The sequence below is a fragment of the Hoplias malabaricus genome, chromosome 9 (genome assembly GCF_029633855.1).
Source record: "Hoplias malabaricus isolate fHopMal1 chromosome 9, fHopMal1.hap1, whole genome shotgun sequence".
Lineage (NCBI taxonomy): Eukaryota > Metazoa > Chordata > Actinopteri > Characiformes > Erythrinidae > Hoplias > Hoplias malabaricus.
This window is the reverse complement of record NC_089808.1, coordinates 24,269,024-24,289,727: the sequence shown is the minus strand read 5'-3', so window position 1 is coordinate 24,289,727 and position 20,704 is coordinate 24,269,024. Positions and strand designations below refer to the sequence as shown.

The window sequence follows — 20,704 nt, the reverse complement described above, 5'->3', positions numbered from 1 at the left end:
TTAGGTTTGGATAAGTTAAAGCTGTAATATTTTGAGAATAAAGTTCTTATCTGGTTGATAAAGCCATAATTTCTTTAGACATTTTAAGAGACTCGTAACATTGCAAGAAAAAGTTGCAATATGATGTATATGATTACATAATGATATAAAATGGCATTATTTACAGTAAAAGTTTCAGCTCTGTCACAAAAATAAGTTGGAGATGATCAGGTTAAACTTTACAGGTCTCACAAAATATTAATAACATCGTGTATTAGATTTTGCAATTTCAGCATTCATTCCTGACCAGAACTTGAACATTTTTGTGGATTCCTGGCCATTTTCAGAATTAAAGGTTGTTTTAAATAAAACATAAAAAACAGGAAAATTTGACATCATATTTGGCCAAAAAATCTCATAAATCTATTCTCCCTTCAATTTTGATATGTCACCCATTTTCTTTGAAAGATGGAAGATATAAAAATAGCAATTCATTTTTTATTTTGGCTCTAGTTTATTGTTTTGACAGTTTTGACCATTGGCCAACCATCGCTGTCCAAAGAAAAATCTTGTACGTTTGAACCTTAACATTGGGTGAATGATGAATGGACCAAGAAAAATGCTTTAAAATGCTCTACTTGGAATAAAACCTTTTTTTCTTTACACTAAAAGAAAAAACTTTGCAAGCCCAGTTGAAAGTTTTTTCCTTCTCATGTACAATTACTATTATGGAAATACTTTTTCTCAGTTTTTCTTTGAACAGAGACAATACATAGTGAGTCACTTGTTTTGCTGTGGTGTTAGCAAGCTAGCTAAGCAGTTCAGCTTTTTCCTGCAAGATATGAACAGCCATAAATCTGCACAAATGTATAAAACATTAACTGGATTAAATACATCTGTGTTAATATAACAAAGTTGTTGAACAAGAATATGTTGGCTTTATATAATTTGGCTTTATTTTATAAATAAGTTAAAATGACTAACATTATGGAAACAGAAGTAAACATAGGTGTGCCAAGGCTTCTCCTGAATTTACTTAACTATTGTTTCTGTTCAGTTCTAATCAGTTTTACCTTGACAAGCAAAAATCCTGTCAGACTACATTTGTCTCCTTATCTGAGTTGTGGACCAGTAGCTTGTGTCTGAAAAATACCAGACAGCGAGCATATATCGTTCCACTGGCACCATCTGACAATTCAGATTACTGTCATGTACAGAATATAACTAATTTATAATCTCCTCAAACAGATTTTAAATTCACAGAGACTTTTATTCTGGAAAACAATTTAACACCAATATTACCAACAACTATGAGAGATATGAGTATAAGCCTGATATAAAATGATTATGCTAAAAATGCTGACACTGTGCTGGATTAAAATTATTTACTGATCTTATTTATAAATGATAACAAAAGAACCTAATGAAGGAAAAAAATGTAAATTGTACTGTGAATGGAAAAGTGCTAAAATGTGGCATTTTGTCTAAAATTCTGTTTAATCACCAGTGGCTCGCCCAGAAAACGCTGTGTAAAACACTAGTGGACCTCCAACTTTGTCCTCAGTGGTCCGCCATCTCCTTGCTATCAGGGATGTAAAAAAATTTGTGAATTCGTGAATGTGTGAAATCCTTTATATAAGTACTTTGATATTTAATACTTAAAATTGGATTAATTATGACATAACATTGCTAAATAGATTTTTTTAATGCTAGAGTTTTCAGTTTAACACACAATACAAATCATTAACTGATTAAATAATTTGTGTTTTGAATCCAGTGTGTTCTAGTAGGAAAACCTGCAAAATGCAAGAAGAAAGACACACACTATAATTTTCATTATATATTTTACTGAACTAAACAGTTTCCATGTTACAGTGAAGGAAGTCAGAGTAGAGTGACCAACAGAGACCACAGATTGAAATTCATTATGCTGACACCTAAGGATAAGTTTTACAGCCTCTTAAGACTCTCATACTCCAGCTTTGCACTATGGTTTCACAGCATTCCCTCACAATAAAAACACAACACAGGGTTTCTTAACTGACCAGTTACCTTAAGCTATATGTTGAGGATTGTCCAATGTCTTTAATCTCTTACAAACCTAACTTTGGGGTTAGTTATGAAAGCAAGATTTTAGTTTAGCTATATTTACCCAAGCCCAAAGTCAAGCCTGACACATAGGAAAACAACTAGGGGCTATCCTTAAATTTGGGCTTATGTTAATGAGCTAACAGCTTTTTTAACAGGCCTCTGATGCTAGTTTACAAAATCTAACCCTGCAAGATCTGATCTTGAACTCCAATGGTCCCAAAAATTTAGCAGAAGGTCCTTCAAGGCCCACTTGCTTTGGTCACTCTGGTTTTAAATCAACAGTTTGATTTCTTCTAATGTAGTTTCTTCCATACCCCAGATGTACATTGTAGGATAAGTAAGAAATTCAGGATGGTCCCCCCCCCCCAACAAACTCTGGCTCCCTTGCACTGAACAATGGGTCTCTTCTTTAATACACTCAGACTGACAGGATACATTTCACATTTTGCATTATTCATGTAGCATTTTGTGTTTATATTTTATTTTTAATTATATGTTAATAATTGATCCATATATGATGAAAGGGGAAGGCGAGACACACAAGAGACAGAAGAGGTCCGGTCCCTCTGTCCAGCGGCTGGTCAGCAGCGTGTTTCGTAGATGCCACTTCGGCCGATATACCGAACCCATTTAATAACATCGTGGTCACTGTAGTTGAGTTTAGATTCGAAAACCTTCAGGTAGCGCACCTTCAGACCGGACGGTGCAAATGGGACCTGAGGAACCGGAGGAAGAATACTGTTATACAGCTATGTAATTATGACACATTTATATATTCCTTGAAATCAATAACACATTTTCCTTGGATTTAAATATTTTTTAATGTAATTGAAGAAAATCACATAAGTAATTACAAGAGAACTGTATGATTATATGGGAGATACAAATTTAGGCAACATTAGGTCTGTTCCAAAACCTAGTGAGGTGCCTGCATTGACAGCCATTTAAGTAGGCAGCGTTCTAACGGTGGTCTGGCCTCATGAGGCAGATTACCGAAACAGTGTAGTTAGAGAGCAATCATTACGGCTTGTTCCTGCCCACTGCATGCAAATAGTGTTTTTTTTCTCCGTTGTTAACGTCGCCTCTGTTTCAGCATGGTGTATTCTAGTCTTCCCTTTTTTAATCGGGATTTTAATTATTTTTGCTCTGGGAGAAGAACGAAATAGACAGGAGTTGTTCTGGAGTTGCATCATGGTGTTGCGTTCTTGGCTGAGGAAGGGTTCGGTGCCGCCTTAAAATTCAGCCAAATAAAGATATCTTAATAGGCAACATAATGTGGTATCTTAAGAATTGGGACAGCCTACATGTCTGGCGCATGCACTATGACATAAAATGCTCTCTAATTAGACAGCTAACTAGGTTTTGGGACAGACACTTTATGAATATTTCAGTGATTTTAAGCTACAGTTTATGGGCAGTTCAATGCTTCCTAAAGTCTGGGGAGTGACGGGAACACAGACAAAAACTCGATTGCTGCATTTGTCTACTAGCTTTCTCAGTGTCTGCTAAAATGTACAAGTTATTGTTGTTCAGATTTATATGTTTTTTACACTGTCTAAAGAACCATAAAATGACCAAAGTGGTTTTTTTTTAAATTTGGTCCCACTGGCAAAAATCCAAAGTGTATGGTCAAGTGTTTACTGCACTCACCTCAAAGTTCATTGAAATGGGAGGACGAGCCCACTTCTTCTTGTCGTTGGTGGGCAGCAGCTCAATCTCAGCGCTGATCTGAGACTCCTTCATTCCGGCCATGCGCTTGATCCTACACAGAAGACCTGGTCAGCTGGATGTATCAACTTATATTCAAATATGGCCTGATTGTACTCCACAAAAAAAGAACAATAAGCAGTAGGATGTTGGTACGCACTTCCAAACAATAGCATTCTCACTGGCCTTGTACTTGGCTTTTCCCTTCATACAGATGACCTGCACGCCACTTGTGTTCAGAGGGGTCGGAATGCGCACCTTTTTAACATAAACGAGATATATAGAACATTAGCCGTGCTAAGTCTGCCTGAAACTTAAAAACAATGCCACACTAACTTACAAAACAAACGCTAGAAGAGGTCTCGATGGCCAATGAATTGCCATTTTATATCTCAAATTATTTCAACATAGTGTCACATGTGCCACCTTCCCTCACCTCAATCTTCTGTGCCAGCAGCGAGGGTTTGAAGTTGGACTTGATGACCACCTTCACCTCCAGCTTGGTGCGGCCCACCTCGCGAACCAGCGGAATGACCCGGAAGGGCAGGATGATGTCCTTAGTGGTGCGATACCTACACAACCACAACAATGACACACAGAGTTAAGAACTCAGAAACACGAGAGGAATCTAAAGTAAAAATCACCTGCCCACGGACCTCATGAGCTCGTACTCTCCGTCCGGAGGAATGAAACTGATGCTGCGCTCAGAGTCAAACTTGCTGAGACGCACGCACTGGTGGAAGGTGCAGTCGTCGATGGCTATGGACTGTTTCCCGCTGTCAGAAAGCAGAGAAAGGAAATAGGTCAGAGCTACAGTTTAACACACAGCACTGGTCAACAGTCAGGACACACAATTTAATCTACACTCGTGTGGGAAAAATTAGACGGCCCTGGTCAAATCAGCTTTTCTTGATTTTAAGGCCCCTCGGCACACATTTCAATGCAATGCAATTTCAACTCAATTTCAATGCAAAATGTTTATTTACTTATTTAACGTAGTGTTGGAAACAATGAAACATAAAATGCTACGCTGAGGGTTGTCCATAAATTTTGGTATTGAACTTATCACCAAACAAAACTACAGAAAGAATAAAAAAGGGAATCAAATGTAACTAGACCCATTTCAAATTCAGATATAGACCAGTTTAAGTATCTAAAAATGTATATTTAATGGTGCTAGTCGCTCTGTTCTGACCTCCACTGGATGAGGAACACACACTAGAACCTCTGGGGAAGCTGCTAATGGATAGAATTCAAGAATCAGGCACTAAGGAGCAAAACAATATCATAGGGCTGGGCAATAAAATGACATTGATTATCAATAGTCAATATTTCAGGCTTGAATTTAAATGTTACACTAGGTGGCGTAATTCAACTTTTACTTGTTAGACAGACGAGAATAAAAAGTCTAGCCATTCACTCAAAACAGAGTTAGCTAAACATCACGATCAGTATCAGAACAATATGTATACATAGTGAGATTTTTGGTCACAGAGCCCAGCCCTATATCACAGTGGACACAGCTGGGAAAAGAAAAACAGTACAGGCACAGTACCTTCCCCCTAAGTCACTGATGTATAGAAAGAGAAAGAGAGAGAGAAAGAGAGCAGGAGGAGACAGAAAAAGGGTGCAGAGATGTTTAAGGTTAAAGCAGCTTCAAAACAAATATCTTTTCATCTCGTCTAAAGCCAACATCTAAAAAATCTTTAAGGCTGAATGAAAAGAATAAAAGGAAAAACCCTAATATTTCACTAACCTTTTTGTTGCATCATCGCTGGTTCCGCCCTTGCCCTGCTTATCGATGACGATCTTGTCATTCATGCCGAACTTGCATTCAGGCATCCCACTCAGGTAGCTCTTCATCACCACGCGGCCGGACACATGGGCACTCAGCACCTGACCTGAAGCAGAGGGAGAAAAGGGGATAACGCTGCAACTTTACAGAAGAAAGAAAAAAGCATTCTTAACTTGTAATTAAAGTTAATATAATTAGTTTTTCAGCCCCAGTAATTTTGGTCCATTTTTATTGGTCCGTTCATTACAGACATATATGACCACATATGCAAACGTTTCAAAAGTTAAAGGTCAACTGACTGACTAGCTGGCTGTGGTAACTCAATCTCAAAAACAACAAGACAAGACAAACAAGAAAAAAAAATTAAATATGGTATTTTTCTGCAACATTTTCTGGTGTTTTGCAATGTGTTCCATGCTTGACTGTTCCCAACATGTTAAAATATGCAAATAAACAGTAACTGTGCATTAAGAAGTCCACATTATGCTTGAATACAACCGTGTACATACAGGTGGCGCTCTCTTACCCTGTGGAGACATAAGCAGGTTCACACTCTCCAGAACATCCAGGAACAGCTCGTTGCGGCGGTATTTTATTCCCTCACGCCGCCAGCCGATCTGTCCGGTCACCTGACTGGTGATCTGGGACTGCTCCTCTTTAGTCTGTGGAGTTTATAATATCACTATATCAGTATCAATGTATAACTATGCAATGGAAAATCAATGTGTAGCCAAACAACAAGTCCACACTTTGAGGTATGAAGAGAATGCACAGAATAAATATGCAAAAAACATATTGTACATTTATTACTCAACAACATAACCAGTACAGTACAATCACAGAAATATTTCAAGACTTCCAACAGAAGTCTTGCATTACCAGACCAAATATATTCACATATAATGACCTACAAGATATAGTTCTGAATGTGGCATATTTACCTGATGCTGTGGGTTGCCAGATCCAAAACAGCAGGATATGAAAGAGAAAAAGTATGACGTTACAACCCATGTTTAAATAGACATTACTATCCAGGTCACACGTTTTCTTTTAATGTAGCTCCCTTCAGGGGAAAAGAGAGATGAGATACACTAAGCTTTGTTTTCCCTACCTGCCCTTTGATGCCTTGCTGTGTAATGAATGTCTTCAGTGCTCCAGTCTCTGAGTTCTGAGGGTATCCAAAATCCAGGATCTCTGCATGAACAAACATACAATTATGCAAACCCTAATTCCGGAAAAACTGGGACAGTAAAATACTAGTAAATCTAGTATAAAATGTCTAAATCTTTTCACATGATGTGCTGTAGAAGGTGGAATACCTCAAATTCCTGCAACACTTCACTTCATTTAAACTCCTAGATCACTGACTGCTGTATTTTTTTGTAACTAACCAATCCTCAACCCATTCTCACACAAAGAACTAGGCCTTTCCTGCAAGTTAAGCACGATTGCATCACGTATTTCACAATGTTTCTTGTCTCAACATTGTGAAGTGTAGAATTTAAAAGAAATTAAAATCATATTTTGCATTTGTGCTGATTCTATTAAAACACAAGTAAATATTAATAAAAATTTGTATTTTATCTTCTGTCACTTTTTTTTTTTTTTTAAGAACTGGGTAGCAAAACACATTCAGCAGCCACACACACACACACACACACACACCCATTTGCTGAAGCACTGGTTATTTATTGAGGTGGCAGCCTGATTTCCAAGTGTAGGTGCTCAGAGCTGACCACGGCCAGAAGCCAGGAAAACATGATCAGATTTTCCATTTATTCATTCATTGTCTGTAACCCTTATCCAGTTCAGGGCGGCGGTGGGTCTACCCTGAATCACTGGCCGCAAGGTGGGAACACACTCAGCAGGGGGTGTAAATCTTTCACAGGGCAAATCTCACTCACACATTCACACCTACGGACACTTGAGCCACCAATCCACCTACCAACGTGTGTTTTTGGACCATGGGAGGAAACCAGAACCCACACGAACACAGGAAGAACACACCACACTCCTCTCAGCCAGATTTGGCATCTTTACACAAATGTATTCAGCATCTAAGACATGCATGGTATTTGAGGTTTTCCTTCTAAAGACTGCAGCTACGAGGCTAATATGGTTAACAAGTAACAACGAGTACGCCTCAATCCTTCAAGGTGCTGAATGATTTTGAAAAAACAAACGAAAAATTCAAAGATCAAAAACAGCTACCTGTGGTAAAACAAAATTTCAACACCACTATTTTGTTGTCCTGAAAATGGCACAAATGCCCCCCCCCATAGAGGAAGCCAGCTTAGACTGAGGTTTCCCGATATGGGCACAATGTTGACTATATAATGACAGATGACTTCAGAGATCTAATGATTTATGACTGGACTCATAGCAGCAGGGAAGACGCAAACTTCAGTATTTACCATCCAGCAGCTCGTAGATCAGTACAAAGTTGTTCTTGATGTTCTCCTCGCTGATCTTTCCAAAGTACGAAGTCATCACATCACACATCTTGTAGAGAAACTCGAAGACCATGGCAGCATTGACATTCTGCTTGGTGACAGCCGCCAGCCAGATGTTGGAGCGTTTAACATGGAAGAAGCTGGTGCGAGCGATGTTGGTGACGGGCGAGCGAACCTGCTGTCGGGCGTGGATCACGTTCACCCTGAACGCGTCCACTGCATTACGTCTATAGAGAGAGAGAGAGAGAGAGAGAGAGAGAGAGAGAGAGAGAGAGAGAGAGAGAGAGAGAGAGAGAGAGAGAGAGCTCAAATTAGAATAATATTTTAAAACAGAAAAACTCTCACTTTTCCTTTAGGGGTTTAAGAGAATTTTATTAAAATTAATATTTGTACAAAAATAATTTCTGGTGCCCACACTATTGTGTTCTTTGCTTTTGCACTGGAGCTCGGATAAATGTGCCAAAATTCAATAAATAATAATAAAGTTTGCCAAAAAATAAAGTTGCCAAAAACAGAAGTAGCTACTTTTTATTGAGTAGTTTTTCATAGATCAGTTCCTCCACACACATATATACACACACCTACTTATAATCACATATCTTACTAAGAGCTAATCCCTTAATTAGAAGTATTCCTTCTAAACAAGTAATGTGAGAAAGCTCCAAGTATAATTTTAGGGTCTATATTTAATAATGTAATGTCACTAATAATTGCACTCTGGCATGTATAATCTCATACCTGAATTCAATAAAAACACAGGAGAAGGAGAAGATGCGTGGGAAACAGCAGAGAATACAGACATTACAGTGACACCATGATCCAGCTTTTGTTGACTGCTTAAGAAACAGTTATATTCTGTACAGCAGCTTTTAAAATCATCGCTCATGCTTTGGGGTCACTGAAAGAATGCCAGGGACACTGTGGCATGCGTTATTTTCACAGCTTATATTGTGTTTGGGAGCTGAAATCATGCTTTTAGTAAGGCCTGACTGATATGGCAACTGTCACAATAGTAGTATAATCGATATCCACATTTGTCCGGTTACACTTCTACTTCATACACTTTTGTCGCCTTAAACACATGCAGTTTAAATCCTGCTGCCATTCCCTCCCTTTCAGTGACACTACAAATCAGAGTGCTAACAGCTCCTTTTAGAGACCTGGGGATAGCCAGTTTGTTTAAATGCCGATTAATACAGAGATTCACTGTGAAAGGAATTTATATATTTTTAATCACGCTATTGATTTTAACAGAGTGAGGCGAGACCTGCAAATCTAACCAATTGTTTTCTATAAATATTTATCATCTCCAATTTCACATTTATCACTCAATTCTCACAACCGTATAAACAGTATATCAGTCAGGCCCCCAGCATTCACATCACTGAACCGAGTGAATCTTACCTACTCCTACAGTATCCAAAAAAGAGATTGAGAAATATGAGGCAGGAGAAAATGGGAAGAGGAATGAAAAGGACAAAAGGGATGAAGGGTGATGCAGGAGTTACAAACGCCACCAGCAAACAGACATAAATGAAACCACACACGGAGAATAAAGATGGTATTATTTATGGTGTTTACTCAACAGAGCTGTACTCTGTAGCATTTACACTCGTGGGAAATGCAATTGCAGGGGCTTAAAGAAGGGGGAAAGTCTAAAGCAGCAAAATCTAATGCAGATGAATGATCTTCTTCAATCTGAACATCCTGTGCTCTTTCCTCTCTCTGCTGCATCAGGATGCCCCCTTTGAGTGAGAACAATGGAGCATGCGAATCATGAAAAAGCCAATCTCTTTTCTCTAACACGCTTTTTATCCCTTCATATACAAATTTCGGTTTCAGAGCCCACGCAAAAGACAGAAGAATATATTGAACGAAATGCAGAGTAACGATTTTTATAATTTTGAAAACTCAGGGTCGACATGCATGCACAGCATAAAACCAAACAACAATTTATAAAAAAAAAAAAAACCCACACACTGGTACATTATTAAGAAACCATCAGGTATTTTCAAACCTTCTATAGGATAGAAGCAAACATCACCCTTAAAGTGAGGAAAAAACACCACTGTTAGTAATGCCACTACTACCAGTAATGCCACTTCATATGTAATGAAGGTTCTTTGAAGACAACACATAAACGCAGCACAAACAGTGCCTGTAGTAGGCTACATGACTTCTAATGTGACTTTATGAATGTAATGTTACTACAATTGCCACTAAACTTACCCTATATCATCCCGATAGACACGGGAGATCAGGACCTCTCCCTTATGGTTGTAGATAAACAGTCCTCCAATCATGGTGGCTGTTCCTCAAGCTTCAAATTCCATGATGGGCTCTCACTTCTGCAATATGAGAAAGATATTTCCAAGTATCACTGGCAAGCAAAAAAATACATAACTTTCTCCTCCCTCAACATTAGTGACTGACAAGCAAGGCACCTAACCCCAAACTGCATCCCTAAACGCTGTGGCTGCCTGCCTGCTACTCTGTGTGTGTGTGTGTGTGTGTGTGTGTGTCCCCGCTCACCAACCCTTGTGTGTGTATGTGATCAGTACCAAGACTGGGTTAAATAAGTCTCAATCTCCCCACGGGGATTAATGAAGTATCACATAGTCTTCTTCTAATTTCTAGAATTCTGCTGTTGGCTGGTTCTGAAGAGGTCATCACAACAGATTATCTGCCCAATGCTCTGCACACACAACTTTGCACAGTTTTTAAGTTGGATGCCCTTCCGTACGCAATTCACTCATTTTACCTGCACTAGGGACCAGCACCAGGAGCGCACAAGCAGAACCGTAGGGGCTGGGTGACGGACAGTTGGAAAACACTCTAAAGTTGACAGAGGCAGTGACCAAGGTTAGCCAATGCTCAAACCAAGGCGCCCATGGCTCCAGAGCTGTGCAGCACACAGCGCCACCACCAACATAATAAGAAAAAGCTTGAATATTCAAATAAATTGAGTCAGCTCTGTCAAATGAATCGACACACTCAAAGCCATGATTCATTATTCACTGTAAGGAAAGACCTATTTAAAAATTAATAACTTTACGAATAAACTAGGTCATGTCAAATACAATACAAGAAAATATACTGACCACAGCATGGTTACGACCTTAACTGACCACGTTCCTCACTGAAGGGATTACAAATCGTTTAATGTTACTACACCGTTAAAATGTAATAAAGCAAATATTATTGTTGGAAATATCTCGGACTGGATACGACACGCGAAAGAAAATGATGACGACAAAATAATTCAGGCTCTTTTGTCGAATTTATCCATGCCACCTTAAATGCCATTAAAACTCTAGCGGCATTTAAGGTGGACCGAGCAAATTCCAATAAGAAGCCAGTATCAGCCCGGCCAACAGGAAGTGTGAATCCACAGCTTTTTTATCTCCTTGAAACCAGTGTAAAGCTCGATACAGAGACCAAGACAACAAACAATAAGCAATATCAATTGCAGAAATAAAATTAAACGACTAAAATTGTGTTTATATCCAAATATTTATCCTCATTGACGTATTAATCCACATTCTCAGCCGTTAGACCCTCCCTACAGAAACATATTTAATGACAGATAAAGGCTCTAACTACATCAAACTAAGCATTTAAAGTGTTAAAATAAATATTACTAATCGTGTTTTACCTGCGTGAGAGTCTTTATTAATTTCCAGCGGTGCTGCTTAGATCAGACTGAGTCCCGCCGAGGCAGCTGACCGCTTACGCCCTGCGTCACCGGCTGCGCGATTACGTCATTAACGGTTGATGGTTGTTTTGCTAATAATGTATTAAGTTAGTTATAATTTACATGTTTAAATGTCTCATCACAAACTACACCGCCAAGTCAATGGCAGAAGCTAATACAGCTCATAATTTGCAGATAAAATCCTAAAATATCCTCACACGCCTATACCCGTCAGCCATAACATTAGCACTTTATACTTCTACGATAACAGATTGTAATCCATATGTGACTCTGCATACTTTCTTAGCCCCCTTTCTCTGCGTTCCTCGATGTTCCAGACCCCACAATTCAGGATTTTTTTGGGTGGTGGTGGGGCTGACGTAGTGATGGTGTGTTAAGAGTGTGTTGTGCTTGTGAAAGTGGATCAGGCACAGCAGTGCTGTTGGAGCTTCAAATGCCCCAGTGTCACTGCTGGACTGAGAATAGTCCACCAACCAAAAATATCCAGGCAATATCCATTGGACAAGCATCAATACAAATATGCCCCCAAGCACTGGGCTGTGAAAGCAGTGTAACTGTGCTCTCTAGAGTGATGGGATTTTCTCAATCCAGTTGACTGGAATGCAATCATTTGAAGTGGCTGTGGTCAGTAGAAGGTCACAGCATTGTTGAAGAAGCATGTGGGCAGATACTATTCGGACACAATAGAGACTGCTCTGTGTGGAGTTGTGTGTCTTTGTAGTCAGATCTGCCCAGTCTGTACTCCAAGGTCAGTGCAGTGTTTGTAAACAGGCATTTATAAAGAAATATTTATATTTAGATAATAAATACATAGACCTACAGAGACAGATCGGAGAAAAGACAGACAGAGACATTGGATAGCCACACAGATAGATAGGATAGACAGACAGAAAGGATAGATGGACAAATAGATAGATACACAGATGCAAACAAAAAGACAGATGTGCAGACAGATGGACAAATAGACAGACTAAAAGACAAGACATAGATAGATAAAGAGGTAGTGAGGCATTCAGACAGAAGGGCCGAGAAATGGATGCCCTGTCCCTGTCCACTCCTAGGGCAGGGGGCGGGGCTTGCTGGGATGTGGGTGAGGCAGTGAGGAGTGTGATGTCAGTGAGGCGGTGCAGTACCGTTTCACAGTGAGGAACAGAGAGAGGAGAGACAGAAGCTGAAGATGGGAAACGTTCAGGTGAGTGCAGTTCTGTAACAGATCTCTCTGCTTCAGCCAGAGTGTGTTAGCTCTGCCACAGAGAGTAATGCTTTTTCACAGACTGCAGCTGGAGGAGGGAAGTGTTATTTATGGGTGTCTGATTTTGTATGCTGTTGTGTTCTCAGCTCAGGACAGTTTTCTCATGCCTCAGATATTCACTTTGGAAGCCGGGACTATGACAATCGCTGGTAAAGACAAGGGTGGCAAAGTGACTTTAGAAGAGGCTTATCAATGTCTGCAGCTGTTTAAAATCTGATGCATGTCTTACTGGAATGTTCTCCACCCCAAAGCTCCCTGTTCTCCTAATCAATACAGTCACATTGTTATTGCGGCCGGTAGGCGAGGTGGGGGAGGTTCAGTGTGGGCCGAGCGTCCCATGACTCAGCAGCAAAAGGCCTGCATTACACACTGCACCCTTTCCTGCACACATAACTACACAATAAAACCCACCACTTCTGGGCTACAGGGTCTATAAATAATCTGTAGTAGTTTATTAACTTTAGAAGCACAGATGTAGTGCTGTCTCTTATAATGTTTACATGTACTTACTTTAATAACATGTTGATAACACATTATCTCTTGCTCCAGGCCACGGTGTTTCCTTACGAGGATTTCGATGTGGTAGCAGATATCAAAGCCATACGTAAAGCCTGCAAAGGAATGGGTGGGTTAAGACAAACAGCTTTTGAATAAACCGTGTGTGTGTGAGGCCTGGGATTATATTGTACCACTGTACAAAAATCAGCCAAAACTGTGTAGTTCTCCAATAAAAAAACTAGTTCATCTGTTACTCTGCACACTGTGTTACCCTGTTTATCATTGCTCAAGACAACCACAGAGCAGGTATAAATAATTTGTGGGGGGTTAGGGTTATTCTCAGCGCTGCAGTGACACTGACATGATGGTGGTGTGTTAGTGTGTGTTGTGCTGGTAGTTGATCAGACACAGCAGTTGATGCTGCAGTTTGTAAGCCTTGTGCCCACTTACCTCATTGGTCCAGGAGCTCATCTGTCGCTGCACAGTGTGTGTCGGTCGTCCTCTAGTCCTTCATCAGTGACACAGGATGCTGTCGGCTGGATGTTTTTGGTCGGTGGACTATTCTCAGTCCAGACACTGAGGGTTTTACTCCACTGCTGTATCTGATCCACTCGCACCAGCACAACACACAGTAACACACCACCACCACATCAGTGTCAAGAAAGATCCACCACCTCAGAATTGAAGAACAGTGTGAAAAGACACTAACAATGTACGCAGAGCAACAGACGGGCTACAGTCTGTAATTGTAGAACTACAAGGTGCTCCTGTATGGACAATGAGACTAGAAACACATAGATTGTTTTAATGTTATGGCTGATATTTGACCATCATTCTGCATCTGAGGCCTCATTCTATCACTTAGCTGAGACACTAACTGTAAATGTAGACCTAAATATACATGGTAAGATTAGATTTTGGTCAGATATGATCAGGGTTATCAACTTGTGTACAGGCACTGATGAGGAGGCAATCATCTCCATCTTAGCGAACCGCTCTGCAGCTCAGCGGCTGGAGATTAAGCAAGCGTACTTTGAGAAATATGATGATGTAAGTTGTCTGTTTTTCCCTTATTTCCTTGCAAGAATGCCATAGTCATCAAATCTGTTGTTGGATGAAAAGCCACCCCTCTGTTAGCAAGGAACTCACCACAAAACTGGGCTTTTTTTTTTTTTAGAAAAACTGGGTATAATTTAATACAAAAAAGTCTAAGAGCTGTGCAGAATTCTGAATTGCAGCTATGCCTTGTGTGCTTGGTCTAACCACAGAACAAATTACATTTATCTAAAAACATGATTGAATTAATATAGATTTCTCCTCCTACAGAGAGCTGGACAAGGCGGCTTCTTCAATAAAATAGGCACTGAATTGTGTTGTTTTGATTGTTTGTTTATTTCTTTGTTTTGGTTTTGTAGTGTAATTTGATTAGCTGGAAAATTCTTATTTAATCAATAAAAAAACAAAAAATGTGTGTTATACAGTTTCTTCCAATCAGTGCCTTAAAGAGTCTATTCCCTTTTTTCTTGTGAGCATTTAGGGTTTTTTGTTTTGTTTTTGCCCGAAATCCCACTAATGACATTTATGTGTGTAGATGAATAGTTCCATTTTCAACCTATTAGAATAGTTCGTTCATTCATTGTCTTTAACCCTTACATAGGACACTTGGCACAGAGTGATTTTATCAATCAGATCATCAATAGCATTTAAAAATAGTGATGGTATATGTTGTCAACACTCCCAGGCCTCTGCTGATGTTATCACATGTTAGAGGGTGATTCACAGGACAGAGAAGTCACAGCATTTTGGTTACAGGTTAGGAAGAAGTAGGAGTTTTATTATTATTATTCATTCATTCATTCATTGTCTGTAACCCTTATCCAGTTCAGGGTCATGGTGGGTCCGGAGCCTACCTGTAATCACTGGGCGCACGGCAGGAACACACCCTGGAAGGGGCGCCAGTCCTTCACAGGGCGATACACACTCACACCTATGGACACATTTTGAGTTGCCACCTACCAACCCTATTAGAATAGTTTATAATATATATCTCAAAACAAAGACACAGTATCTTTGGTGGGAATCACTGAATGGCACCTCTTTGTGGAACAGTACTTAAACGTGAATAAGTACATATATGAGTGAGTGAGTGAAAGTCAGTTCCACAAGGTGCCTCGCTGCTTGAAATGTTACATTATATGTTTACATATACAATATGATTGGAAAGCATACTCATATTTGCTTTATATCCATTTAGTCCTAAAGAGAAACTCCTCCAACAAAATGGCTGAGATGTAAACAGATTTAAAATGGCCCCAGACTCACAAACTAAAACACAGCACCAGATCAATAAGACTCTGTGGTTACTCTTTTGACTGGATTATTTTCCCGTAGGAGCTGGAGGAGGTGCTAAAGAGCGAGCTTACAGGAAGCTTTGAGAAGGCCATAATTGCTATGTTGGATCCCCCTAATGTTTACGCTGCAAAAGAGCTGAGGAAAGCCATGAAGGGCGCAGGGACAGACGAGGACGTCCTTGTGGAGATTCTGTGCACGAGCACCAATCAGGTCACTCTGTTTTTGAACATTACTGCACAATAGAACAACGATTATGCAAATGAGCCTAGTAGATGACACAGCCAGCCATTAGCTGATATAAATGCAAATGTATCCAAGTGTGCTTAGCACCAATAGCACTTTCCTGACAGAAGGCACTTTCCTGACAGAATTCTGGACAGAATATATTCCCATATATAAATAATAAAATATACATATACATATTTGTAAATTGAAGTATTGCTCAGGGCAATATTCAGTACTACTTTACAGTGTAATAACTGTTATTCATTTTATCAACAGGGAATTCTGAATATTAAAGAGGCATATGCCAAGGGTAAGTGTAGAATATATGTATATTAGTAAAGACAGTTTGCTGATTATGATTTTGTTTTATGGTGTTGTAAATTGTTGAACATACTCTTATTAAACTCTTATTAAATGGTTTTCTACATGTTCTTTGATATAATACTAATAACATTCAAAAATGTTAATGTTAATTGTCATATATTTCATGTGCATTTTATCTGGACATTTATCACCATCCTCAAACAGCATGAATGTTTCTGTGTTGTCATATTGCCCAACAAAGTCAATGAGCGGGATCTGGAAGCTGATATTGAGGACGACACCAGCGGAGACGTCAGAAACCTGTTGATGTCACTGCTGCTGGTAGGCTAACGAAACATCTTGACAGAGTCCTGCTGTCAATAGAGCCTTGAAGCATTCATTAAAAGTCCATTCAGTGCGATTATGAATTTTCTGTTGTATTTTTGTAAAGATTGTGATTTTTTATAAATTCCTATTAGAGAAAAATGAATGCTATTTGTCAAACACACACGAATGCTCTTGCTTATATATAAAAAAGTACAGTGTAAAAGTCTTCTAGCATTGCTATAAAAATAAAAGTATACTAGGAATTTTAAAATTATACATACATGATGTTCCCATTTTGTGACACTGAGCCAGTCCTTCTCCACCCTTAGGCATGCAGAGATGAGAGTTATGAAGTGGACGAGGCACTGGCAGAGCAGGACGCCACAGCACTAATTGAGGTGACTCTTGATTCGCCATTTTAGTTGTATGTGGTGACATTAGTGCCTTCTTTATATAAATGACCCTTGTTCACTTGTTGGATCCTCTCAGGCCGGAGAGGGTCGTTTCGGCACAGACGAGTCCACCTTCAGCTACATTCTCACCCGCAGAAACTACCTGCAGCTTCAGGCCACTTTTAAAATCTACGAATCAGTAAGAATCAAACACTTAATCAAGTGGAAATAAATTAAGTGATCAGTCATTTTCTCGAAAGAGTTTTCTTCATGTTATGAAACAGACGTTATACTGACATCTAGTGGCTGAGATGTATCAGATTCGGTAATAAAATGTTTTCACTTTATTAAAGTATTAGTAAAAATGGTTGATTGCTTCTTAAACATGTCCTGTACAAATAACAGAAATAGAGTAAGATACATGCAGCTTAGGAAGAGTTTAAATACAAGGTGAGTGAGATTCTGAATTATTTTAGTAATTTAATCTCTCTCTCTCTAGCTTTCTGGAACAGATATCCTTGATGCAATCGACAGTGAGGCCACAGGCACATTAAAGGACTGTTACATTACTTTGGGTAAAAGCAAACTAAGAAATATTTTCATTAAGTTCTTTTTTTCCCTCACCCAAGAGTAATTGTTCCTTAATTCCCCTTAGTTGATCATATTCATTTGTCCCTGTCCAAATAGTTCGGTGTGCTAAAAACCCACAGCTGTATTTTGCTCGTCGGCTGAACGCAGCGATGAAGGGAGCAGGGACCGACGAGGACACACTCATTCGAATCATTGTGGGCCGCTCCGAGGTACGGCCTTGTTTTTGGTCACAGATATTACAGTTTTCTCGCATTGAATAGAAAGCATTACTTAGTTGCCAGAGCAGCAGTTAATCATAACAGTTCCTGTAGTAAGTTACATCACAGTATTAAATCAATTGAATCTGTAAAAAGATGAATAATTGTCTCAAACTGTGTACAATTGTTCAATTGTCTCTAATACACTGAATTCTTATCAATATCAAAGGGTGTAGTCTGGGTTTGAATAAAAGTGAGGACTAGGACAGAGAGGGAGTATGGGACTTTTGTTTTGGAGTTGTATCTTATTGTAAAGTGTTCTGTCTTAAACATTTTGGCTTTTTTTTCTTTGCTGTGATGAAGGACAGGTATTTTTCAATTTGACAGGTGTAGAATGTACATATTGTTACTTTCTTGAGCATGAAAATATAGGGGGCTATGATATGAAGCAAGATTATTAGGAATGATTTGTAACCTCAGTTAGCAATAAAAGTTCAAGGATAAAGCTTGAGAGTAACACATTTACAAGCTGTTTTTAACCTGTAGCATTGTAAGAAACGTTAGCTAAGCTACTAATAGGAAATAATTCGGGTTTTTTTTATATAAGATTCAACTTTTATTTCTAGCTGTTAAAAAAATAGTACGGGCCTCATAGTTGCTACGGGGCAGCAGCCATCTTGAGGTTTGAATTTTGTCTTTATTATTATTATTATTATAATTTTTGTCATTTCACTGTAGTGTACTGCTAAAAAGATTTCTGGATTTGTTGCTGGGACAACTGTTTTTGTTTTTAAGGTGGATCTGGAGACCATAAAGGACATGTATCTGGAGAAATACGACATGACTCTGAAGGATGCTCTGAGCTCAGACTGCGGGGGAGATTTTAAGCACCTCCTGCTGGCCATCGTTCACTGAGTGCACTTTAAAACAGGCTTTAAAACGTCACAACACTGACCCACTTTGACCAACGTAAACACAAGACCCTGTCACCAACACTGCCTCCAAAAACTACAGTAACTATGCACCCAGTCTTTGTCTACTCCAAAGTACACTCTACATTCAAAGGTTTGAAATCACAAAACATATCATCATATGAATAAAACCTTTATTTATCTGCAACTGGTAAACCGTATCAAAATTATTTTATATTAATTTAAGTTTACAAAGTTGGGGAGTTGCACTAAATGATTAAATGATAAGAGTTTAATATACTGGAATGTATTTATGGTCATTTTCTTTCCTAGCACTATGTTTAAATGACAATAGGCACATGTTTTGGATATTGATTTAATTGTTTTTCATAAATAAATTTATTACTACCTATTAGCACCTATTTATTACTTTATTAATTATATACATTTATACACTTTTCTGAATATGTGTTTTTATCTATTTATGCTAGATGTTATTTTTATTAGAACATTTTAATACTGGACATTAAACTTATTACTTCTCTTCATTCTAAAAACATTTCTACAATTTCTCGGATATTTTTACAGAGTCATATTAAATGTGGAAGTCATACTGTGCACATTAGAAAAATATTTGATATGATTTCAAACTTTTGAATGGAAACACACTCTTCATATTTTCATTTCAGCTCCCGGTTTGACTGCAGATACACGTTGTACCATCACATTTTGTTTCACAGAAATCTCACTATGTACCAGTTCCATTAGTCATAATGTTGCATACATATGTCACCCATTAACTATCCTGTGCCTAAACATCTATAGTTACTTCATATCTCATTCACATGTAACATTATGGTGCACCAGTGATTCAACAGTTGGATGCCTTTCAACATTTGATATATTTTAAATGGTATGAAATATACTGTAATTGCTCTTCATAGCATACCTTCATAATATTCCTGTAGCAAACACACTCTTAGCACTAAGCTTTCTTAAACTATTTATTGTCATTTGTTTATGTTTATTAATTTCAGCTGAAAATTGAGTTGGTTTTTATTAGGGATATATTTTGGAAAAGGAGAATGCACGTAATCTCGAACTGGGGCATTTTCTTTATTAATTGCCATGCTGTGTTTCTTTTCAGAGCAAAAACTAGTATCCACTAATGAAAATTATGTAATTCTCGCTTTTCAATGTCAGAGATGTCTATATATGCTTTGATCAGAGAGATACCATAGACTAATATAATTAGAATCCATTTATTTGTTGTGCAAAAATGACTGAAAATGATCAACTTTGTCCCAGCGACCAATAATAACAACATACAATGGCTTGTTGATGAATATCAGTAAATGATACCAAATGATAAACTTGGATGTGTTTGCGGCTGTTCATTTAAATGGATTTTATACCACTTAAACAGTGTGTACGCAATGTTATTTATGTGTCAATAATTGTCACCTCTAGAGGTTCTTAAAAATAAAATATACACTTGCAGCAGAAGCTCATATCCATTACAATTTAAGTTTTATATCATGTTACAGATGTAGGTTAATGCAATGTTTGGAGTCTTGCCCAAGGACTCCAACCTCCTATCCACACTAGATGGCGACAGAGTGACAGACAACCAGTCATTTCCTTTGAGAACAGGTGATTTATAGACAGGAATCATTTTAGTTTATGCAAATAAGCCATGACATGAAAATAATAACTAAATTAATTTCCTTTGCTGGGTTAGTAGTGTAGCATGGTGTTCCTGCCTGAGTGGGGAATCGAACCCTATTCTGGAGTTTGGAGAAATATTTATTACATTAATTACAACATTTTTATACCTTGCCTTTCTAGTTTAATGTTCTGACTCACGCTTGGCTTTTTTCATTCATGCTTTCCATAAAAAAATCTATAAAAATATC

General features: G+C 38.5%; 2 protein-coding genes across 2 annotated transcripts; one reads left to right on the top strand and one right to left on the bottom strand.

Annotated features, from left to right (window-relative positions):
* Positions 1-1,733: 1,733 nt before the first annotated feature.
* On the bottom strand, positions 1,734-11,809 carry ap2m1a (adaptor related protein complex 2 subunit mu 1a). Its single transcript, XM_066680560.1, has 13 exons — positions 11,681-11,809; positions 10,255-10,373; positions 7,987-8,252; positions 6,684-6,766; positions 6,514-6,519; positions 6,099-6,234; positions 5,534-5,678; positions 5,333-5,347; positions 4,434-4,553; positions 4,214-4,349; positions 3,938-4,035; positions 3,721-3,832; positions 1,734-2,786 (listed from the first exon to the last, which is right to left on the bottom strand). Exons 2-13 carry the CDS (start codon positions 10,326-10,328, stop codon positions 2,652-2,654), a joined length of 1,326 nt encoding a protein of 441 aa, XP_066536657.1. The 5' UTR covers positions 10,329-10,373; positions 11,681-11,809; the 3' UTR covers positions 1,734-2,651.
* Positions 11,810-12,828: 1,019 nt separating this feature from the next.
* On the top strand, positions 12,829-20,147 carry anxa13l (annexin A13, like). The gene is made up of 11 exons (XM_066681354.1): positions 12,829-12,932; positions 13,542-13,617; positions 14,446-14,540; positions 15,882-16,052; positions 16,344-16,377; positions 16,633-16,712; positions 17,027-17,095; positions 17,187-17,288; positions 17,589-17,664; positions 17,777-17,889; positions 18,673-20,147. Exons 1-11 carry the CDS (start codon positions 12,918-12,920, stop codon positions 18,790-18,792), a joined length of 951 nt encoding a protein of 316 aa, XP_066537451.1. The 5' UTR covers positions 12,829-12,917; the 3' UTR covers positions 18,793-20,147.
* The last annotated feature ends 557 nt before the right edge of the window (positions 20,148-20,704 follow it).

Bases quoted from the DNA above. Each gene is read 5' to 3' on its own strand.
- ap2m1a (XM_066680560.1), bottom strand. From the start codon at position 10,328: ATGATTGGAGGACTGTTTATCTACAACCATAAGGGAGAGGTCCTGATC. The intron at 6,767-7,986 runs GTAAATACTGAA...TTGTTCATGCAG, and splicing joins GATCTACGAGCTGCTGGATG to AGATCCTGGATTTTGGATAC. The intron at 5,679-6,098 runs GTAAGAGAGCGC...CCTCTGCTTCAG, and splicing joins CCTGCTTATGTCTCCACAGG to GTCAGGTGCTGAGTGCCCAT.
- anxa13l (XM_066681354.1), top strand. The intron at 14,541-15,881 runs GTAAGTTGTCTG...ATTTTCCCGTAG, and splicing joins ACTTTGAGAAATATGATGAT to GAGCTGGAGGAGGTGCTAAA. The intron at 16,713-17,026 runs GTAGGCTAACGA...CTCCACCCTTAG, and splicing joins TGTTGATGTCACTGCTGCTG to GCATGCAGAGATGAGAGTTA.